We start from the raw sequence: 20510 nt of genomic DNA, 5'->3' as shown, positions 1-20510 counted from the left end.
TGCATCAGCTGAAGGTTCAGAGTGTCGTGGCGTGTAACTGTGATTTACTCAAGGGTGCCTTGGCAGGCGGGACGGACATGTTTTTGCTGTTGTGGCAGCTGAACTTTTGTCCTTGCAGCTATGGGTCTGTCACTGTCACCACCATATCACGCTGCTGTCTCACATAAAAAATAAATAAATAAATACAAAACTAAAGATAAAAATAACTAGCAATCAAAATGACACTTGTCCATGTAGCATATGCTGATCATAAGAGTTTTGAGGCCTTGGAAAATGTGTTATTTAACTGAAAATAGGGTAACTACTTCTTGTGGAATAAATCTAATCAACTGTGTAGCAATGTAGACAAAGAGGAAGTGGGTTGACTATAATCTTCCAGTGTATCTGTCGAAGCAAAGATTAATTGCCATGACAGAAACAAATGATGTGTTAAGGACGCTATTAACATTTGCATCACAGCATGATTAAAGTGATCATCTATTGTGACTAAATCAAGTTTAACAAGGCCTGTTGCATCATTTAGCACCTTCCAAACAATGCCCTTTGGCACTGCAGTGAGCTTTGTGACTGCACAGAGGAAAATAAAGCGCTACATGTTACACAATGCTAAATCGTTGCACTTGGCAACACTGCAGTTTCTCATTCAAGTCTCCAATTCTGTGGCGAGTAAATCATAACTGACTTTCATTTTCATACTAAAAAATATACACAGGTTTTATTCTATTTCTGTCACATGTAGCTATCAGTGTGAAAATCTCTGTGAGCTACAGGGATGAATGAATTTAACACTAAAACTTGCATTTTGTTCACTTAAACAGACAATTGTGCAATTATGCAATGCAGTGATGATTTGAGGGTACAGTGGGCAAGCTGATAGCAATAAAAGTACAAGTCTCGTGCTTCAGGACTATTTTTATCACTCAAAACCAACTATTTTCCCTGCTTTCTACCTAAGACCCTATCTCGCTAAGCCGCAGTAAACTGTTATACAGCTTATCTATCTGTATCACAAGGGGGGAAGCAATGGGGGGGCTAACATAAAGTGATTATAAATACACAGAAAAGATAAAAAATGTCAGCTACCTTCTGTATCTCATTGTTAAGAGAGAAACAGAAGAGGTGAAAACATTCTTTGTTGTTATCTGTTTTATAAAAATATACTCCTTCCAATGCATGTATAGAAAAATAGAAACTTTCTGCACAGCATGTCTCAGTTTGACCCACAGCAAAGAAAAATTACAGCTGCAGTATAGTTTGTGGTCTGCTCTCAAGAAATCTGTATCCTTACAGTTCTCCCATATCATCTCAGGGTCAGATCTCTTGAGCTTGCCTTAAAGTTTACGTTTCAGGTCTGCTGAATTACGATCAGCTTATCCATACCAGCGGAGTAAGGAAAGCACTAGACCACAAAATAGAACTGACTAAAAATCCACAAAAAACTCGTCTTGCATCCTTGGCCATGTGATAAGAAGCAGTAAAAGCAATAACCAGCAGTATAGATTCCAATCTCCTCTTCTGCTGCTATTTACAAAGGCAATAGATATAAAAAGGTTAAAATAGACCGTATGTGTGCATCATAAAAGCATTTAAATCTATTCCTTTTTCCAATCGCTGTTACTTAAGAATTTCGCACTTTCTGTAGCTATGGACTAAATGGTGTTACATTGCTGTTTATATGTGTTCAACAGCTTATGTTCATATTTAAGCTGAGTGCAAAGGTCGTAATCACCAGATGCTACAGTTTTGCACTGTGTGTTTTTTTTTTCTTTTATTTGGCTGGAAGCAGATGAACAGACTCTGTGGCCACCTGTGAGTCCTCTCTTTGAAACCAAAGAATGCACCAATAACGTATGTGTTGTTTAATGATGGAGTCATGCGTCTCCTTTTCGTGCCAGCTGTCTCTCCCTTTGGTAATCTATTTGTTCCTCTAAAGGTTATTGTTATCAACACGGATCTAGCGAAAAGCTTGGACGGAGAAATAAAGTGCTGCAGTGGGAGCCCACCTTTTCCAACCCTTTCAGCACCAAGCCATTGACTCTTGCCATACGATTCCCTGCACTAAATGCCACTTAAGCTATTACAAGTTTTCAGCTGAGTACAGCGCTGACCTGATGGGGCTGAGGACAAAGAGAGAGCACTGACAGGGACACTTATGAAATGCCAGCAGAGAATTGCCACCATCACTTCGATGCGAAGCAGTTTCATGGCCACTGAGGCTTTGAGTTTGACATCGACAGCTACGATTGGTCGCTATCCCTCAGAAAGATGATTGCCATTGTGTTCCCCTGAATCTATGCAGCGTTACACGCTCATCCTAGATCTGTGGTTTATCCAGCTGAACGAAATGGCCTGTCTTACTAAATGACATCAACACACTTGTAACTTTTAGGCAACCTTGACATAATTGTGCCATAAATGTAACTGACAGCTTTGTAGGCTCCTTGTGACTTGTACTCAATCATAACTATATCACTGTCCACATGGAGGACATAACCTGTTATTCAGCTCAATGGCATGCTTTTGTAAGTGCGCATGATGATGCGAAAGACTTTGACTGTTTGGAGCCATGTAAATCAAAGTTTAAATCATTACACTTTGATGATGAAATGATTTCTTGTTAAAAACTCCCTACAAAGAAAAACAGTCTGGCTCATAACCACTATAAAATTACAAATTAGATTTTTTTTTTTTTGCTTCTATTAAATAAATACCTCATTTTGTCTTAAGCTTTGGAGGTTCTGGTAGGCGTATCTTTTTTTTATTGTTTTGTTTTGTCTTTTAAAGATTACAGCTATATATATATTATGCACATATGAGCATCTAATGCTTCTGGTCAAAAAAGATGTCAACAAGGAGTAAAACTTACATGTTCTATAAGTTCCCTAATCATGCCGTTCCACTGGCCCTTGTCATCCTGGGAGCCATATTTCCCATCAGGCACCAGACGGATCTCATACGTGAAGCCCAGGATGTTGGCCAGCTCTTTCAGCAAGTCGATGCAGAATCCTTCGAAACGGTCGTTCCCAACCAGCGCCTTGTCAGATTTCTTAAGCATGACATATGGCTCCTCCTGCTCAGACCAAAAAGATCAAATGAAAAGCAATGGTGAGGTCAGCTTTTTCAATTTGTTTCAGCACATGAACCTAATTGAAGCAAAGTGATCTGAGCTGACGAGTCGCTGTTGCATTTAACAGGCAGTGACAGCAGATTCAAGTACACAGTGTGGATATAGGCAGTGTTAAAATATGAAAGAAGGCTGAGGTTTTTCCTACATTGAAGTATTGAAGAAAGGGGACCTGAGCTAAAACAAGATGGCAACATAAAGTAAAAAAATTATATTGCAAGTATTTATATCAGCATCTAGTGATTGTTATAGTGATGGCAATGCACACGGAAAGAATATTTATATTACCAATGAGCTTAGTTAGTGTTCAAATAGCTAAACCTACTGTCTCCCACTCACTGACCTACAGTGGCTTGCAAAAGTATTCGGCCCCCTTGAACTTTTCCACATTTTGTCACATTACAGCCACAAACATGAATCAATTATATTGGAATTCCACGTGAAAGACCAATACAAAGTGGTGTACACGTGAGAAGTGGAACGAAAATCATACATGATTCCAAACATTTTTTACAAATAAATAACTGAAAAGTGGGGTGTGCGTAATTATTCAGCCCCCTGAGTCAATACTTTGTAGAACCACCTTTTGCTGCAATTACAGCTGCCAGTCTTTTAGGGTATGTCTCTACCAGCTTTGCACATCTAGCGACTGAAATTCTTGCCCATTCTTCTTTGCAAAACAGCTCCAGCTCAGTCAGATTAGATGGGCAGCGTTTGTGAACAGCAGTTTTCAGATCTTGCCACAGATTCTTGATTGGATTTAGACACCAGACAGGTCAGGGATAAAGTTATTGAGAAATTTAAAGCAGGCTTAGGCTACAAAAAGATTTCCCAAGCCTTGAACATCCCACGGAGCACTGTTCAAGCGATCATTCAGAAATGGAAGGAGTATGGTACAACTGTAAACCTACCAAGACAAGGCCATCCACCTAAACTCACAGGCCGAACAAGGAGAGCGCTGATCAGAAATGCAGCCAAGAGGCCCATGGTGACTCTGGACGAGCTGCAGAGATCTACAGCTCAGGTGGGGGAATCTGTCCATGGGACAACTATTAGTCGTGCACTCCACAAAGTTGGCCTTTATGGAAGAGTGGCAAGAAGAAAGCCATTGTTAACAGAAAACCATAAGAAGTCCCGTTTGCAGTTTGCCACAAGCCATGTGGGGGACACAGCAAACATGTGGAAGAAGGTGCTCTGGTCAGATGAGACCAAAATGGAACTTTTTGGCCAAAATGCAAAATGCTATGTGTGGCGGAAAACTAACACTGCACATCACTCTGAACACACCATCCCCACTGTCAAATATGGTGGTTGCAGCATCATGCTCTGGGGGTGCGTCTCTTCAGCAGGGACAGGGAAGCTGGTCAGAGTTGATGGGAAGATGGATGGAGCCAAATACAGGGCAATCTTGGAAGAAAACCTCTTGGAGTCTGCAAAAGACTTGAGACTGGTGTGGAGGTTCACCTTCCAGCAGGACAACGACCCTAAACATAAAGCCAGGGCAACAATGGAATGGTTTAAAACAAAACATATCCATGTGTTAGAATGGCCCAGTCAAAGTCCAGATCTAAATCCAATCGAGAATCTGTGGCAAGATCTGAAAACTGCTGTTCACAAATGCTGTCCATCTAATCTGACTGAGCTGGAGCTGTTTTGCAAAGAAGAATGGGCAAGAATTTCAGTCGCTAGATGTGCAAAGCTGGTAGAGACATACCCTAAAAGACTGGCAGCTGTAATTGCAGCAAAAGGTGGTTCTACAAAGTATTGACTCAGGGGGCTGAATAATTACGCACACCCCACTTTTCAGTTATTTATTTGTAAAAAATGTTTGGAATCATGTATGATTTTCGTTCCACTTCTCACGTGTGCACCACTTTGTATTGGTCTTTCACGTGGAATTCCAATAAAATTGATTCATGTTTGTGGCTTTAATGTGACAAAATGTGGAAAAGTTCAAGGGGGCCGAATTCTTTTCCAAGCCACTGTATATAGCTGGTGCACCGTTTATTTTATGGTCAGGTAGCTGACACTCTTTACTGGCCTGTAATATCCTGCCCGGATGCTCATAATTTAGGCTGTATAAAAGCTTGATTAGGAACAGAATGCAGCAGTGTAATGGAACATAGCCACTGTGTTGCCTTCATCAGTTGTCACCAACCTCCAAGGGAGAGCAACTGAGCTGATGCCTGCAGTGACAATGACTAACGCAGAACCGCTCATAAATGATTTCCTTTATTTAGTGCCTGTTACCATTTCTCTGCCAGATAGACGAGCATATCTCACTGTGCATTTCAAAACATGTTGGTGTGTTTATGCAAAAGCTGTAATACAATTTACTGCCTCCAATAGCAAGATGTATAATTTACAAACTGAGCTCAGACGCAGGGTAATTGATTCTCTATCGAAGGTGACCCCTTTCTTTATATTTTTTCCTCAGCTGTAGCTGGTAGAGCACTAAAGAAAATGATGTAGTCAAGGAGGGGGAGGAAAAAAAAGTCACAGTACTCTTTTAGTCCCCCAGAAAGTTATTTTAGGAGAAAAGGAGAGGTGTTAAAAGCATAGAGTGGGAAAAATAAAAATACAAGAATGTGTAAAAAATTTACACTTATAATTCTGTCCAGTTGTCTGTAAAAGAAGGTGTAAAGCAACCCCAGTATCAAGCAGGCAATAATTTATTTTACGCATCCTAGTTAAACTTACATGCCCGTAAAAGTGTTCAGTAAATGCTCAAGTTCTTTGTTTGTCTACAAAATATGAAGCTACTTGGACATTACAATCGGGATGGCCTTTTAAATAAATAATAAGTTATGAATACTTGATGACAATGCATTCCGAGAGCAAGTGCTTAGCAGCAAACTTTGCTCAAGTTGTCCAATTAACTTGATCAAAAAGTTTGCATGTTAAGGGAGAAAGTCATTACCATCTGTTTCTAGCCTTCCAATTCTTGCTATTCCCCAAGGTTTTAACTCAAAGCAAAGTGTTTATACCAGTTCTATGCTCACAATCGCAGCATGGGCGTGCATAACAGAAAGGGAAGGAAGGTGGGCCTGCGCAGAGACATTACAGGCAATGGAGTGCAAACAATTAATGTAAGGGGAAAAACACATTAAGTGCCTTAATCTCTTCTACGAAGTTATCACTATAAAGCTGTCAGACGTCTTGTTCATGCTTCACTGGAATCAGTTTGATGCAATGCCATTACACTAAGACGTGAGATTGATATTAAAGCTGGAGCTCTCTTCGGCAATTTGAAAATAGTCAGTTTTATGATCTTAAACAAATGATATCCAAAGAAAAAGCAAATTAAGGAAAATGTTGGAAAATGTTAGAAATACTCTTTAAGAAGAAAATGAAGTGCAGATAAAAAATCCAAAATCTACACCACTCTCACAAAAAGGAGTCTGTAACTACTAGTGCTAGTATATTTTAGTATAGCACTAAAATCCTTGTTCCATGTCTCCTGTATAAGACAGTATTAACATAGATGCCACCTGATAGGCATTAATTATATCCCACCTTGACCTCACTTCTCGTAATCATAGCTTTGTAGTCCAATATAGGCTTAATAACAGTGTTTATCATTGTAGCTTGTGTAGCTGTCCCAAAGGGGTGAACAGGCGAACATCTGTGCCAGCACCTTCCTGATAGCTATACAAAGACCCCAACAGCCAGTGACAGTGTTAAGTACATACCACTGGGAATCTACAATACTGTACAAATGAAGGTAATGTGGATCTGGCGGAGGGCTTGCCAAGTTCTTTCTATCTGAACATGTAATTAATGCATTCTCAGGAATAGTTTATTGTAGCACTGACTCTTTTGTTTCCTTTTTTTTTCTTTGCACCAGGGCTTCTCAAAACTGACAGGTCTGTGTTGTGTAGTTGCTTTTGCTATAAAAAAAAATCTAATATCATATCTATGATTTGTGTCAGTATTTGTGTTATTTTTAGAATTGTCAGTACAACATATTACTGTATCTGGCAGCCACTTCTCTTCCTTATAGTGCAGTATATTCAGTATAAAGCATGCCTAAAGAATTCTAGTCTGCAGTGAACCAAATAGAATGAAAAAGAAGTAAATATATGGCAAGGCTTGGATTGCAATGTGTTATCTATAAGACGGACAGCTGGGAAGGTATGAAGGGTAGGGCATATTTTACGCCAGGCTACACAGGTGACCTACCAGTATGGTGGTGATGACAAGGGAGCGGTTAGCCAGAGAATCCGTGATGTTCATCCCTTTTCGCTTCGGCACTTCTGTGATGTTAAGACCTCCAGACGCACTCCACTTCCCCACCTGTGCAAAAGGAAAAGTGTGTAGCTAAGTGTTCTTTTTCTGTTGATCAGCAATGACCTTAGCAAACTCCGCCGGCAACCATCTCCCACATTAGTGCCAGGCTGAACACATCTCTGGCAGCATTAGATGATTGGCTGAGTCACCTTTTATCAGCAGGCCAGTGTATTTTGGGGAGTAGGGGGTTAGTTAAGCATTAAGCATTATGGGTAAATCAAAGAAACTGGAACAATGAACTACAATGCTGCAAGTCAGATCAATCAAATCACATCAAAACATTTTTATATAAATGTAGAATCTATGTAATATGAACATGTGTACAGGAACGACTGTGTATTAAACCAATAGAAATATTGAATATTTCAAATATTACAACAAGCTCACAGTAAATTTAAATGAAGATGGAGAATGTGGATGCCATTAGGACTGCATTGTGAAAGTAATTTTGCTGTACAGCCTCAGATAAGCCAAGAGATTTGAACAAATAAAAGGAGTTATACATGCATGAAGCCCTGAAGCAAAAAAACTCTGCATATTGTAGAGACACACTCTGGAACATATCATTAGCACAAATAGTCCTGTGGCTGTCGGTAACAATCTCTGTTTGCAAATCGAGCTCTCCACCAAACCCTCCTCCCATTCTTCCCTCTTTCTCTATTACTAGAGACAGAGCTTTTAATATTCGTTGGGATTTGTGCTTGAGGTGGATCCATTTAAAAACTTGCTCCCCACCCCCACCCCAGAAAAAAAAGCATGAAAAATGTCTGTTAATGTCCTCCCTGCCTAATCCAGATAAAGGCATATGCTCTAATTTGAAAAGCACATTAGTTACAGCTTGTCACACAACCAAACAGGACTCCAGGAGAGAGATTTAAAAATATCTGAATGCTTTCCGCTTTGCAAAATTCTTTCTAATTGTACCCAATTACAATTAGCTCAATTCATTAAACATGATTAGCAAAAGACTGGATTCAAAAGTTATTTACTCATGCATCCACACGGAGAGCATTACATTTATTTCACCCTCCTGAGCATGCCAGTGTTGAGTGAAAGTGGCAGTCTGAGAACCTGTTCATAATTCCAGCGTGAGCCCAAACTTAGGCTAATATTCAATTACAATGGATTAGTTGAGAAAAAAGTCCACATCTTAATAGGCTCAAACAGTCAAAGCCGATTCCATGGATATACAAGGGGGGAAAAAAAATTCCAACAATCTGCAGCACGCTGCCGGATCAACCCTAGCATGCATTAGAGTGGGATTTGTCAGATGCACAATGAGAATGCACTAATATGGCATCAAATACTTTTGGGAGATGACTGCGCTTCAACTTAATTGACCTCATGCAGGACAAGATGCCAATAAAAGAGGGAAGAAGAATCATTTCAAAGCTGCAGTATTACAAGCTTCATTCTGGAACAGAGGAGTTACAAGCTGAAAAGCCCCTGCTATTATATATTCTTGAGCCTTTAGGGAGTACTTGAAGAAGTCATAATGGGACTTATCCCTATTTGATGTATTCATAATGTATGAAAGCCTTTTAGTAGAGAATAGCTGTTGTAATCCAGAGGCCTTCCAGTATAATAAAATAAGTTCTACAGTAGGAACCTTTTAGTCCCCCACACCCCCTTTTTGTGTGAAACATGTTTATACAGCTCATTACCACCAAACAGCATTTTGGGCATCACCTCAAATTATCATTAAGAGAGGCAGCAATTAACACCCTAATGTGTACCCTAATCCAATTTGCTTTATGATCCACTAACTTATGCTTATGTTGAAACAGCCAATTTGCTTCCTTGTTAGGAGGTAAATGATATTGTCAAGTGTGCGTGTATTCAACATTAAAAAATTTGAAATATGTATATATATATTTTAATGAGCAATTTTATAAATTCTTTTGATGGAATAGTCATAGCAGAAACTCTACATTTTATATACTCCTTGCCATGAAACATTGCTCTATGTTTTACCTCGTCTAACAAGGATTTACATTAAACAATAGTTACCTTTTCAAGTCCATCCTCCTTTAGACTGATGATGTCCAGGTCAAAGTCTGTACGTAGACCAGTTGTTTTGTTGAAGGACAGTCGACCCGTCAAACCATCCCAGTGGGACTGAAAGACAAAATATCTACATATTTTACCCAGCATGAGCGCAAACTACCCATGTTTCCAAAATTTAGTGCTATTGCATACCTACTTTCTGACACCTATATACAGTACACGTCTACCCATATACCTGTATATAATATTTTGATTCCCCATTGTACTGCTCCTACATGTTTCAAAAACTAGAAGGTGCAAGGTACTTCAACAACAGTAAGAAACAACAAACCGAAGAAAAATGTTTAAGTCCTATCAACAAAACACACTACAACATACTTTGACGTTCACGGAAAGCAAATTCACACCCACACAGACATGAACCAAAAGTACAAACACAAATCACACAGGCTGCATTTTCTTTTTTAATTACATTTTACATTTCAATGCCTCCAACGCATTTTCCCTTCAGACTATGGAGTTAATTAACAACCGTCTCCCTTTGCTTGATTCCCCATGAGGGGAAAAACATACAACTGCCCCCTATTATGATTCCCTGATACCTGCCACCTCCACAGACGTGTGCACAGGCAAATACATGCAGGCCCGTACTAAATACACGAACATACCCCAGACCATTGCAGCAATCATAAAAAACTCAGGAAGTAACTCTACTCATTTTATTTTTGTCTCTTTTAGTTTTATGGTTGCGATTGCACCCCAGTGCGTACACCACAGCATTGTAAGGTTTTTTTAAAGGGTCTTTGTACATGGTAATGAATCTTTACATATCATAAACACTTTTCTGATGTTTAAAATCTAAACTGTGATGACACTACAGGCTATAGCTGTCCAACTACCATGTAGCTTGCCAGAACATGAGAATATTGAGGCTTCAAGGAAAAATTTGTGGCATTCCAAACACTGTCATACCTCATTCCCACTGGCCTATTGCCATATAGGTGGGTGGCATGTTCAAACAGCTCTAATTCAGAGAGTGACATAAATGCGTCAGCCATATCACATCGAAAGGGCGAAGTCGACCTTCAGAATATGTCACACTCCTGTCTTGAAGTAAGCGTAAATTAGGCCTGAGTCTAAGCTTTCATAACCTAAGACTACGGTATGTTTGCATAAGAACAATCATGTAATAATATTGAATTTACTTTAATCCTTTCAAGATGGCTAACACTGGCATTTTTTAAACTAAATACTGCAGACACACACAGACACCAGACGTTTGTAAGATATAGGGTGTGCAGACTTTGCAGGCAAAAAGAATTGTGTCTATTACTGCATCTTAAACAGCAGCGGGATTTTATAGCTCCTGTTCCAGTAGGCAATGTGTAGCCAAAAACTAACAGAATATATAATATCACATTTCAGTGCATACTATATGTAGTGAATTCCTAGTGTTAAATGGTTAAAAACAACAACATTGTGAGTAAAAGGTAATAATACAGTACTGTTAATCAATAATGCAGAACCACATCTAAATGTTCAGTGAAATAACTTTAATTAAAACTAATTAACTTTAATTAAAACTGCTTAATATACAGTTACACCGTTTTATGTATGTTTCACTCATCAGTTTACCCATCTTCACCTGTCTTCCTTTGTTCTATGAAACAAATGATCCAATTTCTAATTACAGAGTCGTCTAAAACGAAATGAACTGAACTCAGATATTTGTGAAAATAAAATACTGCAAATACAGTTTTAGTGTGCTTTATAATTTCAGGTCTCTTCAAGTGTACTGCTGGGAAGTCCAAGACACATAAGCACATGCACTGCTATCCCTGCCACTAAGAAAAGGGCAACTCCAGGCAACTCAAAAATCATACCACCTCATATTTCCACTTGAAACAAAAAAAGTGTTTCCTGTTCAGCAAAGTGAGATGATGATTTTGGCTATGACACTGTATTTGAATGCTTACTGGGAGTCTACCATTTATAGAAAGACCAGACCAGAATTTGTCCTTTCAAGTATGCCATCTGTTGGTAAAGCAAAGTCTTGGAGGAGCTACAAGTCGTGGCCATTTAAAACCTCCCACACACCCCCGCTTTCTTTCTGAAAGCAATGCATTAGGGCAAACAAAGGTTATACTTATTTTTCTTTGGAGCCCCAATTCCACTTGTGCTTATCACTGAACAAGGCTGCAAGCCAGATGATCTTTTCTCTGCACTTAATTTTCCTGGTAATCTAGACTAGAAAGGGAGTGGCAACTGATACTCTGTATTTGGGGTTGTCCTGCCCAACAAATGGACCACACAAGGATCTATAGACACGTCTACTCTTCCCTCTCTTTGCAGCTTGGTTGTAGATACAGATCAGTGGACATACATTAATGAGAGAGACTGTTTACTCATTGCTCCCTTGCTGCTTTTAATAAAGGCAAAGTGGAGTAAGTGGAACAGCATGACACAGGGAACATGTTTTTTTGTTTTTTGGGGGGGAACACGTGAAGGTGACCATCCACAATGACAGCTTATTCTGATTTTGTGCTACCTATTTTCAGTGTTGGGTTTAACATATTCCAGAGAAACATAATGTACGTCCTCATTTTATGTCGCTGTGTAGGACTGTAACCTGAGGATTATATCATTAACTGGCAGTTATGTTCATTTCAAGTCAGTATACAGAGTAATATGACTGTAATATAATGAGTAGTGTATTGAATTACTTTCTCTGAGGAGTAATTAAATAGCATACTGCATTTTTTAGGAAAAGTACGGTAATTACGTAGCAGAATACTTTTCTTGTATAAAAGAGTGAATGGGTATCAGGTCAGGTATTGTAATGTACATACAAATTTTCCTCTCCGTTATCATAGTGGTGTTTGAGATTCCCACAAGAAAAGTGACCAAAGCTGACCACACGACTAGTCACAAACTGGTCACAAATGTTGACCGTATATCAAACACCACCAACACATCCATTTTGCCAAATAGCCAAAGAAGGCTTCCCACAGTTGTAGAATATTCTTCAGAAAGTAAAGCCTGTGTAAAGTCATTCAAATTTGCTTTAACTGGAGTTATTTTCTTAAGTGAGAAAACTGTAACTCCTGACATTTTCAACATTTCCCGACCACACCCATGAAAAACACAGATACAAATGATTCTGTTGTTTGTACAAATGAAGATACAAATAGTAGCATCTCTGCACACCCTTAATCTCTCACTTTGCACAGACTCGTCTTTGAATTCTGAGGCACTGTCAGGGCCTCATGTTAGATGAAATAAGAGACGATTACACAAGTTGTGTTTTCAAAAGGTTACAGTACATGCTTTCTGGAAAATAGGTTATGAATACAGGGAATTTATAAAGCTGACAACAATGCTGCTTTGATGTGTCTATCAAGTCTTGGTTCACTTTGTATGTGGATAAGATTGATTTTGCTGGGTAAATATCCAAGTCCCACACGACTACATGGCTCTCACTCTGCTCCCGTAGTCCTGTTCACCACTCAGTCAGTATGTTTCTATATAAACAACACTTAGATCAAATATCAACAGGCCAAAGGTGCCCCATCACCTCTTTGATGAAACTCATGAAGCGGCCTCCAAATCTCCAGGGTTTGTGGCGGTGGCACTGCAGTGAGTTTACGGTCATCTGAGGAGCGTGCTGGTATGAGACGGAAACAATGTGGACTGCATCATAGGTCAGAGCTGCATCTGTCTGGAATAAGGGGTGAACATTGTTTCAGCTAAAGACTCTACAAAGACATAAACAGTTGAGTCACCGTTAGTCTTACTACTAATTATTATTATTTTCACATCAATTATACACTAACTAATAATTCAACCTTCAACCTTGTTTTGCTTGCCTTATTTATACTACTGATGGGAACAGTAAAAAATAAACATGGTCTCCGGATGATGTTTCTTTTATGTGTGTGTGTGGCTGGTGCACTCATGCTGTAAGCATCCTGCTCCACTCTACCCCAAAAGAGCTTTATTGAGATTACATCTCTATCGTTTTCCTAAAAATATACTATGTATCAAGGTACAACATGCCAATAACTAAACTGAAGAAGAGTGATGAATACATCTCAAAGGATAATTGGTTCAAAAGGGCCTTATTATATACACATAATTTTGGATAGCTATGTGTAAGATGAACTTTTTAGTCTTTTTTTTTTCAGTCATTGCTGAAGCCTAACAGTAAAGCACAAGACCAAAATAAAGAGCTTACTGCTGAGATAATTCCTGAGGTAAAGAGTAATTTCGTACCAAGCCACACAAGATTAAAGATTAGACTGACTTCAAAAGTATATACCACATACCGTCATGATGCCCTCCAGCAGGCCTGAATCAGGTTTAAGTGGTATCTGCCTTTCCATTGACCATTTCTCTGCAATGGAAGCAACTTGAGGGTTATCCACATTGAGGATGCGGAAACCAGTCATGTTGACGCCACAGAAGCGATAGGGCTCAAGGTCGATGGCCATCAGGTCCTTTTGAGAGACAGAAGTAATGAAGAGTAGATTCTTAATTAGTACCACTGAGCGTCTTTAAGTATTTATTCAATCCCACACATAAAGATAATGTCACAGCAGCCAATTAAAGCGATAACTTTATTAAGGTGAAATAAAGTGGGATTTAAGTATGTCGTGGAAAATGGTGTCTATATCATAAGGCAAACCTAAAAAGACCTAAATAGCTTTAGTTGCTGGATAATCCTTTTAAAATTAGCCTGTTAACTGTTTTTGTTTATTTATTTTATTGCTTTAGTTCCTACAAAATGTTGAACCAAGTGCACAAGCTAAAAGCTCAGGATGTATTTTGCTTTTTAGTTGAATAGAACTCTATAGGTGCATTCTTTTTTAATTTGTCAAGACTCTAATTATTGCTTGTGGCTCAGAAAAAATTAAAGAACAAGGAAAGGAAAAAAATTAATATTAACATTTCAACACTTGTATTCCCTTGGTAACTTATAAGCAAAAAGCAATTCAATTTGAGCCACTGCAATTTCTGGGGCAGCCACTGTAGCTGAAGTGTGAAGTCACATGTTGACACATGTCGTGTCAGAATGGGCCAGGGGGCTTGGAAAAGACATTTGGATGAACATAGATATTTCATTAGCACCCTGTGGGGTTAGTGCTGGGAGAACAAGAGCGTGTAAGACACTTACTAAAGAACGGTCGTTGCTCTGAATCACTGAAATATTTCTCATCTTTTCCCCCCTTCCCACTAGAATGCAGTACAGAGCTTTTTTATGAAAAGAAAAGAAAACCACTATTGTTCCAAATGACATTAAGAAATGATCAATAAAGTACAGCAGATCAGGATTAAGGTTTTTTAGCTTTGAATCTAAATATACTGGGATAGAATATTTAGTATATTATAGTACGCCTTTATTTTTAACAACAACAACAAACGCTGAGATTTTATTGTTGCCCTCATTTTGATTTTGCTACAAGCACACAATGCAATGATTTACACATCACTGCATTTTTGGAAAAAGGGGTTGCTTTAGCCCCTTTGCAATGGCAGAAAAGTAATCTGTTTCAATTACAAGTCTAAATTTTCCACTGCTGCCTTCCACGCACACATATGCTATGCAAACTTTGTGTAACCCTACAATAACATTACAATTATCTCTTTACCAGAAAACCCCAATGTATATCTATATACACACAGAAGTGTTGTACAGGTACCAAACATAACAAAGTTCTTGTCTTTAGGTTCTCAGAGATAGCTATGGCAATGCGGGAGCTATGACAGACTCATTTCAAAGGACAAGGAAGTTATTACCCGATACCACTCTGCTGTTACCTTTTCACGCTCTAATAAGTCGGCATTTCCCTCACCTCAGAAGATAAAACACAGACATCAGTGAATTCCATCGAGAGGAAATTGTATTGCCATGTACACCATGCAAGTATTCATCATTTTGGATCAAATCAAGCCGCAAGGTATAATCTTCTTAATGGGGTGTCTGTCAATATGACAGTATATTGCAGCTTTAGATAGATATCGCACTCTGATTCTATAAAGATATAGTGCCTTTATGTGAAAAATATTGTTGATGCAAAAAATCATATCAAATAAAAGTTTTTCAGTTAATCCTCAAGTAAATATCTTGCTAGAGAAAAAGCCAGGAAACTGCTACACTTACACACACAGACTAGTGCACCGGCGATGAAAAGACATTTTGCATTCCCTATTAAACCAACCAGTTTGCTATACAAACATGGCACATAGCAGAACAATGTCATTGACACGCTGTTGAGCATGAAAGATGACACACATCACGCCTGGACCTCTGTGTCATATTGCATTATCACAACAGACTGGTCAAGTCCGGAGAGACGGAGTGCACAAGGGAGGCACAAGGGAAACAAAGACAATAACAGGGAATGAAAGGAACAACACCGAACACGCTGGTATTCATTCTCATTCAGTCACCAGATAGTCAGGGTTGCAGTAGGGAGCAGCAATGGTACCCTGCTGGGTCTGCTAGTATTAGTCAGATGAGATCATTTCATCAGAGCGGGAGCTAAAAATACTCATGATGGGAGGGAAACGGTTACATACTCAAAATCTGTTAAACATATCTAAATGATCAACCTAAATTCTTTTAGTCAGTCATTCATTGTTTCTTTGGGCAGCGATTTCTTTTGTTTCTTGAGTTCTTGAATATAAATGATATAGACTATTAGCTGGATGCTTGACTGCATAAACTGCAAGTACATACGAGGATATATATATGTGTGTATTTAATATATACAATGATTGTACCAACTTGAAAGTCACATTCATTTTTAAATCTCAATCTGCTGGGTTTGGGTTTTTTTTTTTTTGTTTGTTTGTCTTTTTTCTTTTCCTTTTTTCCTCCCCATGCTGCTACCTCAAAGACTTCTGTTGACTTTACTATAAAGCGAAGTGTTTACTACAGCAAACAGAAGACTCCATTATGCCTTCGGCTTGTCAAACAAAATTGATGTTATGGACTGGATCCAAACTCCATTGGCAATTAGCCACTATTCATCAAAAACTCAAGCGGTGGGGAGATGAGAACAAACGAGACTCTATTTGCATTAACAAGCATGGTACATTACCAGAGTGGTGAAGATATAGTGGTAATACTCTGTCATCATCCCCATGGTCTGGGCCTGAAAGGATATGAAGACAGAAGATGGGAAAGAAAGGTGTGAATGAGTAGAGACGGGACAGAGAAGACTGTAATTGTGTCGTGTCAGGGCATTTTAGAATCAACGGCATTGTCAGAATAAACAATGCTAAAGGAATGCACGAAAAGACAGAGGTTTTAACGAGCATGTTGACCAACATGCTGTTAATTTTGCGGGTGAGATTCTGCTGCCGTTTGCTGGGATTTCTGCACCATATGTGGTCCACAGAATTACAGAATGGCTTGATGCTTTTCTATGCATTTAAATGGTTTGGAATGCCTTGAGGCATGTGACGTTATCCCAGCAGACAAGAGAGCTTTCAATCAAAAGAGCTCGGTAATCTTTGCCTCATATCTGAACACTCCATCATTGCCACTTGTTTCACTCCATCTACATTCAAAGGCACTACATTCCCATGGTGGCTGTGTTTTCCATTTAATTGTACCATCTGTTGTTTAAAAAAAAAAACAAAAAAAACAGCCAAGGTTATGTAAATCAGACGTTATGCTCATGTGGTAGCAAATTTATTTCTGCATCTATAGACAGCCAAACACATGACATTGAAATTTTATTTTATTTTTTATAGTGTAAGAAGGAGTTTTCATTAATAACTGTAATTTTCCCGATGCTGCATAACTCTGTCAGCCTTCATTTTTTACTCTTTATTTTGGTAATCTTCTATTATATATGCCTGCCCAGTCTGACGAGTGTGACGACAGGACAACCTGTAAATCTGAGAATGCTGCAAGAAAGATAGGACTGAGTGTTTTGTTATGACAAAAGAAATAATTCCAATAAAGCATGACAGAGGTAAAGTGTAAAGCTTAGTAAAATTCAGTCGCATCATCGAGATTGCAATGATGAATGGCCTGATGCAAGTCTCATTACAAATGAATTCAATGCTTTTCATTTTTACTCATTATCTTAGTCTGGAGCAACCTTTTTGTAAATGTATAAATGGACCAGTCTGCCTGTCTTAAAATAGCAGCTGATAAATACAGTGAATGCTGCCAACTAATCAAAGCACAGATGGTATCCATTCAAAATTTTGCATTTCAAGTTTTAAGTGACAATCACACCGCATTCTATTTAAAAATTGTTCCGTGCATTACAAATAAATAAGATTTACCAAACTGACAGTATGTACAGCTGACTTTATCGAAGGTAAAATGGTTAGCCAGTCAGTCAACATATGAAAGAGGGGAAAAAAAATGATCAGTTGATCATTTTAGTAATTTCTCAAGTAAAAATGTCTTAAATTATATCTCATCAGTGTTGTTTTGTTCTCTTTGTTTTCTTTGATGTGACAAGCAATTTGAATATATCACTGATGTCTCGAGACACTTACGATGAGCAATTTTCTGATATTTTAAAGGCCCAACTATTAATTAAAGAAAAAATATCAGACACGTAATTGATACTGAACATAATGCTTGGATGAATACCTGGGATTGACAGTTAATATGATGCACTTGTGTCTAATGCACTTTTCATAAAGTAAATTCTCACAAACAATTTATTGTAGAATGTATCACAGCAAAGTACAATAACGTTTTATATGTAAGGTCACAGTACTGTACAGTACAGCACACACTTTGACAGATGCACGTTTAAGGAGCTTTTTTAATTGATCCATGGCACATAAAAGGCTGTCAGCAATGAATGTAGTTTGCCCTTATTTCTATGTAAAAGCTCTGGCCGGCTCAGTCATGGAAGACAACTGTCTGGAGCTTTTTTGCCTTATAGCGTTCTCACCACTTCTCTCAAGAGGACACTGGTTTCTTAGCGCGCGATGTGCAGACTGGCCAAGAGCGAATATATGTCACCTTAGATCTCAATAACTGGGGTGGACTGAGTTATTCAAATAACTTTTGAGGAGATGATGCATTTGGCAAAATGTTAACAGAAGCTGACAGCAAACTGAATGAGGGGTGGGGGTGGGGGGATCCACCAGTCTGTTCCTGACATCCAAAGAGCATCAGACCACCTACATATTCTCTGCTCCATGCATCATAGTGACAGCTCTTTGTTGGCTGACAATCATTAGAATCAAAACACACTATATACAGTTTTGATAATAAAACTTCTCAGATCGCATTTTTTTGTCTGAGTAGTTAAAAGTTTAGCAAACAGAATAAGAATGTGGATGTGGATTTTGTTCTTTTTTCCTTGTTTGTAAATATTTAATGGGCAAAACCAAAAAACGGATACACTGACAGTCTCCGCTCATGATAAATCATTCCAAATGTCCTCCAAATGAAACAAATATCCAAGTTTTCTCAATTTCACCTATTTTCTACCAATTTTATGCTGGTGCAGGCAGAGTCAGTTCTGCCTTGGTGCCTATTGAGAACCAGCTCACCTTCAACAGATTTCAGACGTGAACATTATGTACCTTCATATATCTGAAGTTGGGGTAATTTTTGTAGGAAGGAAATTATTGCAGACAGAATTTGTGGGCTGCATTCGCTGATGAAATTCCTGCAATCTCTCTCATATCAGCAGTTCCAAATTTGGGACGAACACTTCAGTAGTGCTGTGTCCATTTTGTGCTTCCCTTTTGGAACCAGCACCAGTGTTCTGGGCACAAGAATCACACTGATGTAAAAAAGAAATACTGTATTTGCGGAAATCCCCATACTCCCTAGCAGCTTGCTGCTGTCTTATTTTTAGTGGTGCATTTTCTGTTACTGTTCTTCAATCCCGGTCCCATGTGTAATCCTCTGTAACTTAAATCAAAACCAATCTGATGGGAATTAATATATTGAACAGGACCACATCCTTTCATTTCTCTACCCATTCCGAGATCTGACAGTAGGACCATTTATAAATACACTAACCTGTTTGAGAATCTGTGCTGCCATGTGGTGGCTGCAGTCAAAGATGATCCGGAACTCCCGACTTCTCTTCATTTCTTTGAGAAGAGGCCTTGTATCCTGCGTGTCGAGAGGAAGCTGGCGGATCTTTAGTCGGATGTTATACCTAGACGGGGCCATTATCAGCTCCTGTAGTCTTATAAGACCTTATCAGACAAGAAACAGTACAAAAATGATCATATAACATATACCCCAAGTAACTGAAGTAACATGTTATAATATACCAGTCTGTTTACCTGTGCTATCATCATATACAACTGTAGCTGTTTTCCATTTGAGAAACTGCACCAGGTCCAGGATAGCATAGCTTAAAGATGAGTAATCTGGGTATAAATTGGCATAAAAGGTGTCTCTGTTGTCCATAGGGTGATGTTTCCACCGCACTTGGATATGCGGCACTTCCAGTGCATTGCAGATGGACTGCACGGCATTCGATGATGAACTATGTGAGGGCCCAAATATTGCAACTACGCCTAAAGACAGCTGGTCACAAGCTGAAGAGGAGAAAGGGACAAGAGCTTGAGAAGAACCTGACTTATGTCCTGTCACAGCAGAATTTGGGAATTCTCAGATCAAAAACACAGATTAATATGAAGTTAATGACAGTGTGACAAACCAGATTCCTGCCTTCATCCACACTGTGGTCACAATCCTTGAATAAATGTGAGACAAGTTACTCACCTTTTCTTGATGCCTCAAAGCTGTCATAGATATTAATCCTCTGTATGTCATAAGTTAATGTTGTGTTTGGTAACAAAGTCCTGTTTCTGTTTATGTTATTGACTGCAAATTTAAAGGCAAGTTCCTCCGCACTGACGAGTGAAACAGGTCCGTCTGTTTGTTCGAAAATTCCACCTGAAAAACAAAAAGGAGAGACGGGTAAGGACCACAACAACTGGTCTGAAATCTAATCAAAAAACAACAGCAGGAAGACAGACACAAATTAAGGTAGGACTAAATGGAGAAAATATTAGGACGCGTACTGATGGGAGAAGTGCACATTACGTGAGATATAAAATTTTGTTCAGCAAACATGGA

General features: G+C 38.8%; 1 protein-coding gene across 2 annotated transcripts in view; it reads right to left on the bottom strand.

Annotated features, from left to right (window-relative positions):
* grik3 (glutamate ionotropic receptor kainate type subunit 3) overlaps positions 1–20510 on the bottom strand; it is a 91711-nt gene that overhangs the window by 16727 nt on the left and 54474 nt on the right. For both annotated transcript variants that reach the window (XM_063486200.1, XM_063486201.1), the window contains 9 exons: positions 20154–20327; positions 19709–19966; positions 19437–19618; positions 16525–16578; positions 13747–13917; positions 12996–13139; positions 9425–9532; positions 7307–7420; positions 2867–3070 (listed from right to left, as the gene is read on the bottom strand). In XM_063486200.1, the coding sequence (XP_063342270.1) occupies positions 2867–3070; positions 7307–7420; positions 9425–9532; positions 12996–13139; positions 13747–13917; positions 16525–16578; positions 19437–19618; positions 19709–19966; positions 20154–20327 (1409 nt within the window). The remainder of the gene's footprint in view (positions 1–2866; positions 3071–7306; positions 7421–9424; positions 9533–12995; positions 13140–13746; positions 13918–16524; positions 16579–19436; positions 19619–19708; positions 19967–20153; positions 20328–20510) is intronic.

Source organism: Pelmatolapia mariae, linkage group LG10_11 (genome assembly GCF_036321145.2).
Source record: "Pelmatolapia mariae isolate MD_Pm_ZW linkage group LG10_11, Pm_UMD_F_2, whole genome shotgun sequence".
Lineage (NCBI taxonomy): Eukaryota > Metazoa > Chordata > Actinopteri > Cichliformes > Cichlidae > Pelmatolapia > Pelmatolapia mariae.
The sequence above is the reverse complement of the archived record's forward strand: the minus strand, read 5'-3'. Positions and strand labels throughout refer to the sequence as shown.